This window comes from Coturnix japonica, chromosome 11, assembly GCF_054131305.1.
Source record: "Coturnix japonica strain WE chromosome 11, WE-NBRP24, whole genome shotgun sequence".
Lineage (NCBI taxonomy): Eukaryota > Metazoa > Chordata > Aves > Galliformes > Phasianidae > Coturnix > Coturnix japonica.
The window spans coordinates 3,439,584-3,451,073 of NC_140673.1; the positions used below are offsets into that span (position 1 = coordinate 3,439,584).

At 54.7% G+C, this 11,490-nt stretch overlaps 1 protein-coding gene across 1 annotated transcript; it reads right to left on the reverse strand.

Annotated features, from left to right (window-relative positions):
* Positions 1 to 2,554: 2,554 nt before the first annotated feature.
* Positions 2,555 to 4,903, reverse strand: LOC146758957 (uncharacterized). The gene has a single exon (XM_085511985.1). The coding sequence runs from the start codon at positions 4,494 to 4,496 to the stop codon at positions 2,586 to 2,588; it is 1,911 nt and encodes a 636-aa protein (XP_085368111.1). The 5' UTR covers positions 4,497 to 4,903; the 3' UTR covers positions 2,555 to 2,585.
* Positions 4,904 to 11,490: the final 6,587 nt, after the last annotated feature.

Consider the following 11,490-nt stretch of genomic DNA (forward strand, 5'->3'; position numbering starts at 1 on the left):
AAGGCTACTCTGAGCGAACAGTGCACAGTCGTGCAATTGCATTGATCTTTCTTGAAGTTTTCATTTTAATTCAGAAACAAAAAAAAAAAAAGGAAAATTCCAAATAAGAAGAAAGAGAGAAGCGAAGAAATGTTTGTTTTGTTTTTGTGGTTTTGTTTGTTTGTTTTTTCCCCTCACAAATACATTATTTCTGGAGGGGAACGGCAGTATAGATGACAATAGGAAGGTCCTACTTTAGCCTGCCTTAGTTTTAAAAATGTTCTCCTAGACACAGACAGAAGACTGTGGGGTCATATGTGATGTTTATTTTCTTCAAGAAACTGAAGCAGTGAACATTAAAAGCGTGGTTGTTGAGGTTTAACCAGTCAGGCAGCTACACAGCAAACTACTCTTACTGGCTATCCCACCTCCCAGGGGGGTGAGAGAGAGAATCAAAAAAGAAAAACGTTAAAGTTTCTGGTTCCATTTTGTGCGGTCTCAAACTACTGCTGACAGCCTCGTGCCTCTCCTCTTGCTGTCCCCTGATGCAGCTACAGGTGAATGCCCTGTGCAGAGCTTAAAGTCTCATCCTGCTGACAGCAGGCCACTGGCAGCAAGCCGCTGCGTGTGGTGCGGCAGCGGTAACTGTGGGGGACAGAGAGCTGTAGGCAAGGGGCAGTGGCACGGCCCTGCCTCCACCCACCACTTCAGGTTTTCCGCAGGAGGGTGGGCCTGGATATGGCAGGGCACGCAGTGCTGCCGGCCTCCATGCCACCTGGTGGGCCACCTGAGCTGGGTGGGTAAGCACTGGGATGGCTTTCTTCCTGGGGACGGAGCTGGGCCACCCTCCGGTGTGTCTCTGAAGCACCTGGAGCTCCGTGCAGCTCCTCTCCACCTCTGCAGAAGCCTTGCACGTGGTGTGGCAGCGGATCCTCTGGGGGACAGATGGCTATGGGCAAGGGACAGGGCGGGCACCATATGCAGAAAATGTCGAGGGACTTCTCCTGGTATGGAAGCCTAATGGAAAGTGGGAGACTTACAGGCACCTGGATGCCAACACTGCCCCTTCAGCAACAGCTGTCCCAAATGTTTCAGAATTGATTGCCGCTCTACAGGAACATGCTCACCCCTTTCTGGCTGCTGTTGATGTCGAAGACAGGTTTTTTACGGTCCCCTTGAGGAAGGCGGAGGACAGTCAATTTGCACTTATTTGGAGGGACTGCAATGCACATTCAGCTGATTACCCCAGGGGTACAAACACTCGCCCACTCTGGAGCTCAGAGCATAGGCACGGAGGATGGAGAAGGTTACGTTGGACCACAGTGTCCGGGTTTGTCTGTATGCTGATGACATCCTCATATGGGGGAATGATGTCTTTGTGGGAATACCCAAGACTACACAGTGTGGCGCCTGAGGAGCCCCGATCCAGCTGGGACACTCTTGGTCTCCTCTAGCCAGGTGCCTGGTTACAGACACACCAGCACTCTCCCACCAGGGCTTCAGAGACCCTCAAGCCCTTCATCACAGGCCACCTCACACACACACCAGCTCAGCCAGCTCACACTTGGCAAGCGAGAAATCACCGTGCCTTGCACGCCCACGCTGTCTGCACTTGCTGCCATCACTGACATGGAGATCCACTGCTCCATTCTCTGACCCCAGTAGCTGCACAGAGACCAAACGTGCACAGACCAGACAGCACTCAGCCAGGTTAGGGTTAAGGGATAATGTTTAATCAGATTTCTACATCTACAGGATTGAGTGTTTCATCTCTGGGAGCTATTCTACAACTACAGGACAAGGGGAAATGGATTTAAGTTGAAAGAGGGTAGATTTAGGTTGGATGTTGGAAGATCTTTACTAGGAGCGTTGTGAGGCCCTGGAACAGATGGCCCAGGGAGGTTGTGGATGCCCCGTCCTTGGAGGTGTTCAAGGCCAGGTTGGATGGGGCCCTGGGCAACCTGATGTAGTAATTGTGGAAGGTTGGTGGCCCTGCCAGGCAGGGGGGTTGGAACTTCATGATCCTTGAGGTCCCTTCCAACCCAGGTCATTCTTTGATTCTGTGATTTAGTCTGTTGTCTCTGGGAGCTGCCTGGTGTTTGCAGCCTCCTGCCTTTCCTCTTCCTGTCCCCTGATGCAGCTGCAGGTGCAAACTCTGCGCTGAGCCCGAAGCGCCATCCTGATGACAGTTGGCATCCGGCGGCGAGCCGCTGCATGTGGTGCGTCAGTGGTACCTGTTGGGGACAGAGAGCTGTAGGCAAGAGGCAGAGGCACGGCCCTGCCTGCCACCCACCACCATGGAATTTCCCTGGGAGGACTGCACTGCATGTGGCAGGGCACGGAACGTTGCCGGCCTCCGTGCCACTTGGTGGGCATGGCTTTCTGCCTGGGGACGTACCTGGGCCATCCTCCGGTGCATCTCTGAAGCACACGGAGCTCTGTGCACGTTCTCCGGCCTCTGCAGAAACCTGTGTGGAGAGCAGAAAACCACAACCCTGTCTGTCACTGCCTGTTTTGCTGTGGGTGCCAGGTGACCAAGGAAGGGATTGCCTTTCCAGGCCCCTTTGCTTGAAGGCAAGGCAGGGCTAACAGAAGGGTTCTCCACCCTAATGCATTGAGCTGGCTGGAAAGGAGACAGCACCAGGCATCTCGGACACAGCAAAAGCTCCAGGCACCTCTCCTGCCTCTGCCTCAATTTCGTGCCTGGTACCAACCACACACGCCTTGCTCACCTCGTGCTGAGGGCCCACATCTGCTCCCACACATGCTGACACCTGCTCCTCAGGCCTGGGATCTGCAGCCACAGATGATGCTGAAGATGTGGTCTCCACCTCACCAGATGAATTATCAGATGTGCCGGGTGTGACACTGACTGCCTCTGCTGCAGCATCTTCCTCACAGTCACACTCCAGTTCTTCCTCCACAGCCTCTGGTGTTGACTGGCAAAGACAGGAGGGCAGGTGCACGCCCTCATCTGTCTCTGCAGCGTCTCTGGCGTGTGACGACTCAGCAGTGCTGGCAAAAGTGCTGCTGTCCTCACTGGGCTCTTCCCACAACACTGGCAGTCTACCAGCCCACACTCGGGAATCACCAGTGTCACGATAAGAGCCATGAGCCTGTGATGTTGTGGGCCGCATGGCCGGCATGCCCTGAGCAGCGCCAGCAGTGTTGAAAGCATCACCTCTTGCCTGCACTCTTTGCTGCCTGGTGCTCATCACACTCCTTGGCATGGAAATATTCCAGCGTGACAACAGCTGCTCATCAAGAATTCTTCGGGGTCCTGAGATCATACGAGGGCACCCACAGGCCCTCCTGTTGAACTTTATGGGATCCTGGAAATTCCCTGCTACTCCCACAGCTTCAGGCATGGCCACAGCTTGTTCTTCTCTTTCTCCTCCCTCAGACACCGACAAGAGGAGTGCTGCTGCATTGGCCTCCACCGCAGAGCATGCAGACTCAGAAGAATGCGAGCTTTCTGAATCTTCTTCTGTATCTACATCTGATGCAGACAGAGGCTCCAGGAGAGATGCTGAACACACAGCGTGTGCCTCATCAGATGGGCCAAGAGATGCAACCTGCAGGGTGCCAGATGACTGTCCCGTGGATTCCTTCTCAGCAGCCTCTTCCAGCTCCTGCAGCTCAACCTGCACTCCAACATCCCTGGTTCGGGAACCACCAGGGGCAGGAATCTGTCCCTCAGCCCTGGATGTCACAGAGCATACGCCCAGTCTTCCCTGAGCAGTGCCGGCAGCGCTGGCACCGTCTGCTGCCGCTCGGGGCACGAGAAGCCTGGGCACGCTCACAGGGTTTGTCCAGCCGGTGTTGCGACTGGACACCTGAGGTCTTCGGGGAAGTGTTGGGAGTCTGACGCTTCTAATGCCGCTGGTGCATTCTCTGCCTCGCGCAGCAGGTGCGCAGGCTGCTGCTTGCAGAGCAGGCAGCTTACAGACATTAGAACGCCGGGGTGCAGCTGCCGGCATCCCTGGCCGCCTTAAGTGAGGCAGCAAGGATGGCTGAGGCTGTCTCCGTTGCCCGCCGGCACTGCTGCGGGTCACCGACAGCGTGAACTGCCACCCGCCCGCCTGCAAGAGAAGCCGAGGAGAAACACCAGGTGAGCGCGGTCCGTCCCGCTCCCGCCCCACGGAGCACCGAGGGCAGCGCTCATGTGGGCGGTCCCCGCGCCACGCGGGAAGACGTTCGGCCTCGCCTCCCTCGGGCTCCCTACCTGTGCGCGGCGGCTCCCGGAGGCCCGCGAGCTCTCCGGGCCGGGCAGCGGCGGCAGATGGACGCCGTGGAGGGACGAGCCCGGGCTCCGGCTGCCCGGCGGCACCGCTCGCGGCGCCGTGCGGCCCACCTGTGGGGAGAAGGAGGCGTGAGATGGAGGTGGCCAGGTCGCCACCGGCGGCCCGGCCGAGCCCGGCCCCGCTGCTCTCCGCCTGCCTCACCTGGCGGCGTTCCTGCACGCGTGGCAGCCCTGCGTTGGGCTGGGAGTCGTCCTTCTCGCGCTTCTCGCTCATCTCCGCGTCCTCGCACAGAGGCACAGGGAAGCACCCAGGAGCTGCTGCCTCCTCACGGAGCCGCTGTCCTGAGAGTGAGCGGCACTCCCTCCAGGGGACGCTGACCCCTCAAGGCAGCCCCGCGTCACAACGGCCTTCGGGTTCGATGCCGGCCCGCGTCACAAAGCCCTGGCGGTTACGACAGCCCACTGTGACAGCCCTCCGCACGTGCCTGGCAGCCGGCTGCCTGTGACTCAGCGTGGTCCTGATGACGGGCCACGAGCGGTGAGTGGCAGCATGTCGGGGACAGATGGCTATAGGCAAGGGACAGGGCAAGCACTGGGCAATGCCTTGCATGCTCCCCGCCACCACAGCTAGTTGAACTCAGTTGTTCCTTTCTGTGATGTCTCTCCACCCAGTTGTGGACATATCTGGGCCATCTCCTGACGTTCTGTGCTCCTCCTGTGGACTCTGCAGAAACCTGTGAGGCAAGAGCAAATCCACAGCTCTGTAGGTTCCTGGCCAGCAACACTCCACAAGTTCCATGTTATCTTCTGGCTTGTCAGACATGCCCTTCACATGAAGGCAAGCCAAGTGTTATGGAGAGGATGTCCACCTTTGTGCATGGAACTGGATGGAAAGTAGATATGACCAGGCATCTCCTCACAGTGCACACTCCAGCGTAGCTCCTGGAGTCTGTGCCTTCATTTCACACCTGGTACTGACCACATGGATATTTCTCACCTCGTGCTGATGGCCTTTTACGCTCTTTTACGTGCAGATGAATGTTCCTCCGGTCTGAGATGTGCAACCAGAGGGGAAGCTGAAGGCACGGTCTTTGCCTCAGCAGATGAAGCATCTGATATGCTTGGTGGGACACTGACTGCTTCAGCAGCATCTTGAGATTGTCTTTCTTCCTCTACAGCCTGCAAGTATAGAGTTTATTAGAGTAAAAACTACAGGGTAAGGGCAGCTGTCAGTGCAGTGTCTCTGGCATCCAGTTGGCTGTGATCTGTGCCAGCAGCATTGGCATCTTGGTCTGTCATCTGTGGTCTGTCCCTGCGCATCGTGCACTCTTAATATACCGAGTACGGGAAGGACCAGAGGCAGGAAACTGGCCATCAGCCCTCGCTGTTGTGATGGAGATACCTTGCATGCCCTGAGCAGTGTTGGCAGCACTGGCACCATCATCAGCTGCTTGGGGCTAAGAAGCCTGGGCTTGCTCGTTCTGTATGCCCTGGACCCATTCCAGCAGGACAACATCTGTTCCTTCCTTGCCCCATCACGGATCCCCAGTTTGCTGGGTGAACTGGAAGATATCCATAGGCCTCCCAGTAGATCTCTCTGGGATCTCACAGCGTTTGTGGTTCTCCCAGAGCTTGTATGGAGAACCCAGACATGGCCACAGCTGTTTGTTCTCTTCCCCCTCCCTCACATGCTGTCGGCGCTCTAGCCTCCTCTGGACAGTGTGCAGTCTTGGGAGAAGTTGAGTGTTTTGCACCTCTGGTGACTGAGGCAGACAGACTCAAGTTGCCCTGCAGGCCCTGGGCCTGAGTCCAGAAGAGAAGCTGAACGCGCTGTTTCTGCCTCTTCAGATGGGGCAAGACCTGTGCAACAACAAATCACCAGAAACTGTCCTGCAGTTTCTCCCTCAGTGGGCTCTTCCAGCTCTTGCTGCACAGCCTGCACGCTTATGTCTGAGGTCTGGGAATCACCAGATACCAGAAACTGGCCCTCAGCATTCGCTGTTGTGGTAGAGATGCCAAGCGTGCCCTGAGCAGTGCCGGAAGTGTTGGCATCATCATCTGCTGCTTGGGATCTCCAGTGCCCTGGCCCTTTCACGCTGTTTGGCCAGGACACATTCCATCTGGACAACATCTGGTCCTTTTTCTCCTCATCACGAATTCTGCGGATTGCTGGGATCGTGGCAGAATATCCACAGGCCATCCTGGTGATTTCTCTGGGATCTTGTCTCTTTGGAATAAGTGCAGCCTTGGAAGAAGCTGAATTTTCCACATCTTCAGGCACAGATGGGACAGAGTCTCCTTGTTTGCTCTTTGCCATGACGTGCCTCCCCTTCTGAGCCCTTCTTTGCAGATGGGGAACGTGGTGTAGAGGCTGCACCAGTGCCTCGGGTGCCCTCCCGAGCGTCTGTCCAAGCCATGGGGATCTTACCAGCATTAGTGGCTTGCACCTGGGCAGTTGTTGCTGGTGCTCCCAGGCTGCTGGTGCATGCACCATGCCCCGGTACTGCCAGCTGCACGCCAACTCTTGGGCTTCTGGCTGCAGCGCACAGGGTACCCTTGCTTGGCTCTAGCGTGCAGAGGCATGAGAACAGTTAGAGTCTTTGAGGGCTGGCGCCCTGCTCTCAGATCTCACTGCCAGGTCTTGGACATGCAAGGTTCCCTGAAGGACCTGGAGAAACTTCTGGGAGTCTGCCGCCTCTAATGCCTATGGCACGTGCTCTGCCTCTTGCAGCAGGTGCGCAGGTTGCTGCTTGCAGAGCAAGCAGCTTATGGGCATTAGAAGATGCTGCTGCATGCTGGGGGTGCAGCTGCCGGCATCCCTGCTCACCTTAAGTGAGGCAGCAAGGATGGCTGAGGCTGTCTCCTTTGCCCGCAGGCACTGCTGCGGGTCACTGACAGCGTGAACTCCCACCTGCCTGCAAGAGAAGCCGAGTTAGAAACACCAAGTGAGCGCGGTCCTTCCAGCTCACGCCCCACAGAACGCTCAGCCACGGGCATCTGCTGCCCGGCTCCCCATAGCCAAACCGGCAGAGGACGGTCCCCATATGGCAGCCCCCACGGCCCTACTGTGGCAGCTCTGCTCACATGCCTGGGCAGCTGGCTGGCTGCGGCTCAGCTTCATCCTGATGACAGCTGGCCACCAGCAGCAAGTTGCAGTGTGTGATGCGGCAGTGGCTCCTGTGGAGGACAGAGAGCTGTAGGCAGGGGGCAGATACCTGTAGGCTAGGGGCAGGGCAAGCACCAGGCAAGGCCCTACCTGCCTCCAGTCACCACAGCTTTCCCCTGGGAGAGGTGGCCTTGGCACAGCAGTACTCTGTACACAGAGCTGCTCACTGGGCTGGTTGGGGTCGGCAGGCCCTCACTGGGATGTCTCTTCACTTGGGGACATACCTTGGCTTGCTCATGCTATGCAGCCAGGATGTGTTCCTACTGGACAACAATATCCTCCCCCCTGCTTCCCGCCATGTCCTATCACTACACTTGCAATAAGTTTATTCACCTGAAGTTTCTAAACTCCCGTGAAATATCGGAAGTTCACAATGAGGTCTCCCTGCAGCCTTCCCTTTTCTGGGCTGAACAATCCTGGAAAACGCATGTATATGTATATATATGCGTATGTATGTATGTGTATATACATGCATATTTACAAAACAAGTGATTTCTTCCCCCCCACCAAGTTATGCGCAGCCTGTCCCTGAGCAGTGTCTGCCCCCTCCCTGGCCAGATCCGCACAGTTTTATTTGCTTTTGTATGATGTCATATGGTGTGAGTGCCCCTTCCTGTTCCTTGTCCCCTCCCAGCCCCCTCGCTGGCAGGACAGTAGGAGAAGCTGAGGAACAGAAACATCCTTGGCTCTGTACATCATGGCTCAGCAACAACCAAAGCTCTGATGCGCTATCGGCATTCTTCTCCTAAAGCCAAAACATGGCATCACACCAGACACTGTTAAGAAAATCAGCTTCTTAATTTTAGTCTAGACAGATCAACAGGAGGAAAGGAAGATATGCTTTTCCAGAATAAGCAACAGAGGAAAGGTCAAGAACAAGTGAAGAAACAAACAAGCTAAAGCTATCAACCATTTCCAAAAACATTTTGATGAATTAAAACCTACACCACCGAAAACACGTGACTTGAGTCTAACTTCATTTCTGCTCTGAAAAAATCACTCTGTCTTTTTCTAGTTCCTTCTTAAGTTTCTTGTTTTATTGTACCCTGCTCTCAGCCTTAAACTCATTTATTCTCACTAACAAGGAAGGACATGTTAAGGAAGTAAAGGTTGGGGGCACCTTGGGTTGTAGTGACCACGAGATGGTGGAGTTCAAGATCCAGAGTGGAAGAAGCAAGGTAAAAAGTAGGATTGCTACCCTGGACTTCAGGAGAGCCAACACTGGTCTCTTCCGCGACCTGCTTGGAGCTATCCCGTGGGCTAGGTGTTAGAAGGTAAGGGGGCCTTTGAGAGCTGGTCAGCATTTAAACAGCGCTACTTCCAAGCTCAGGATCAGTACATCCATCTGACTACGAAATCGGGAAGGGGTGGCAGGAGACCTGTGTGGATGAGCAAGGAGCTCATGCACAAACTCAAAGGGAAGAAGAAGGTCCATGAATGTGGAAAAAGGGTCTGACCACTTGGGAATAATATAGGAATGTTGTCATGGCCTGCAGGGATGTGATGAGGAAAGCTAAAGCCACCTGGAATTGAATCTGCCTAAAGTGATAACGGATAATAAAAAAGGCTTTTTAAAGTAAGTTAACAGCAAAAGGAAGACTAGGGAGAACGAGGGTCCCCTACTAAGTGAGGGGGGTGTTCTTGTAACAGGGGGATGCTGAGAAGGCAGAGTTACTGAATACCTCCTTTGCTTCTGTCTTCAGTGAAAAGGCTCTCCCTCTGGAATCCCAGACCCTGGAGGTTAGTGAGAGGGTCTGGGGAATGGGAGACTTCCCTTTAGTCAGGGAAGAGGTGGTCCGTGAGCTCCTAGGTGACACTGAGTTCCATAAATCCATGGGGCCTGATGGGTTGCATCCACAGGTGCTGAGGGAGCTGGCGGAAGTGATTGCTGAACCGCTCTCTCCATCATCTTAGAGAGGTCTTGGAGAATGGGGGAGGTCCCTGAAGACTGGAGGATAGCCAGTGTCACTCCAGTCTTCAAAAAGGGCAGGAAGGATGATCCTGGTAGTTATAGGCCAGTCAGCCTCACCTCTGTCCCTGGAAAGGTGATGGAACAGGTTGTGCTGGATGCCATCTCCAAACAATTGGAAGAAAAGGAGGTTATCAGGAGTAGCCATCATGGGTTCACCAGGGGGAAGTCATGCTCAACCAACGTGGTAGCCTTCTATGACATTGTCACTGGCTGGGTGGGGAGAGGGCGGTAGATGTAGTCTACCTTGATTTCAGCATGGCATTTGATACTCTTTCCCACAGCATCCTTATAACAAAGCTGAGGAAGTGTGGGCTAGATGAGTGGACGGTGAAGTGGTTTGAGAGCTGGCTGAATGGCAGAGCTCAGAGGATTGTCATTGGTGGTGCAAAGTCTGTTTGGAAACCTGTAACTAGCGGCGTTCCCCTGGGGCTGGTGCTGAGTCTGGTCTTGTTCAACACCTTCATCAATGACCTTGACAAGGGGATAGTGACCACCCTCAGCAAGTTTGCTGGTGATACGAAGCTGGGAGGATTGGCTGACATGCCTGAAGGCTGTGCTGCCATTCAGTGAGACCTGGACAGGCTGGAGAGCTGGGCAGTAAGAAACCGGATGAGGTTTAACAAATGCAAGTGAGGAGTCTTGCACCTAGGGAGAAATAATTGCATGCACCGGTACAGGCTGGGGGAAGACCTGCTGGAGAGGAGCTCTGCTGAGAGGGACCTGGGCGTCCTGGTGGACGACAGGTTGGCCATGAGCCAGCAGTGTGCCCTTGTAGCCAAACAGGCCAATGGCATTCTGGGGTGCATTAAAAAGAGCGTGTCCAGCAGGTTGAGGGAGGTGATCCTCCTCATCTACTCTGCCTGGTGAGGCCTCATCTGGAATACTGTGTCTAGTTCTGGGCTGCTCAGTACAAAGAAGACAGGGATCTCTTGGAAAGAGTCCAGCGGAGGGCCACAGAGATGGTGAAGGGCCCAGAGCATCTCCCCTATGAGGAGAGACTAAGTGAACTGGGTCTGTTTAGCCTTGAGTTAGGAATGCTGAGAGGGGGTTTGATCCAGGTCTATAAATACCTGAGATGTGGGGTCATAGTTGTGATGCTGGTCCCCTTTCGGTAGTGTGCGGGGACAGGACTAGGGGTAATGGGAAGAAACTACAGCATAGGAAGTTCTGCACGAATGTGTGGAAGAACTTCTTTATGGTGAGGGTGACAGAGCACTGGAACAGGCTGCCCAGGGAGGTGGTGGACTCTCCTCTGGAGATATTCAAGACCCGACTGGATGCCTACATGTGCAACGTGGTGTAGGGAGCCTGCTTTGGCAGGGGGATTGGACTCGATGATCTCTAGAAGTCCCTTGCAACCCCTACAATTCTGTGATTCTGTGATTCTGTGAGATGTGGATCCTCTGGGGGACAGATGGCCATAGGTATGGGACAGGACGGGCACTGTATTCTGAAAATGTCAAGGGACTTCTGGTGTGGAAGCCTAATGGGAAGTGGGAGATTTATAGGCACCTGGATGCCAACACTGCCCCTTCAGCAACAGCTGTCCCAAATGTTTCAGAATTGATTGCTGCTCTACAGAAACAGGCTCCTGCCTTTCTGGCTGCTCTTGATGTCTAAGACAGGTTTCTTATTGTCCCCTTGAGGAAGGCGGAGGACAGTCAGTTTGCATTTACTTGGAGGGACTGCAGTGCACATTCAGCTGATTACCCCAGGGGTACAAACACTCGCCCACTCTGGAGCTCAGAGCATAGGCACGGAGGATGGAGAAGGTTATGTTGGACCACGGTGTCCGGGTTTGATGACATCCTCATATGGGGGAATGATGTCTTTGTGGGAATACCCAAGACTACACAGTGTGGCACCTGAGGAGCCCCGATCCAGCTGGGACACTCTTGGTCTCCTCTAGCCAGGGCTTCAGAGACCTTCAACCCTTTCATCACAGGCCACCTCACACACACACCAGCTCAGCCAGCTCACACTTTGCAAGCGAGAAATCACCGTGCCTTGCACGCCCACGCTCTCTGCACTTGCTGCCATCACTGACACGGGGATCCACTGCTCCATTCTCTGATCCCAGTAGCTGCACAGAGACCAAACGTGCACAGACCAGACAGCACTCAGCCAGGA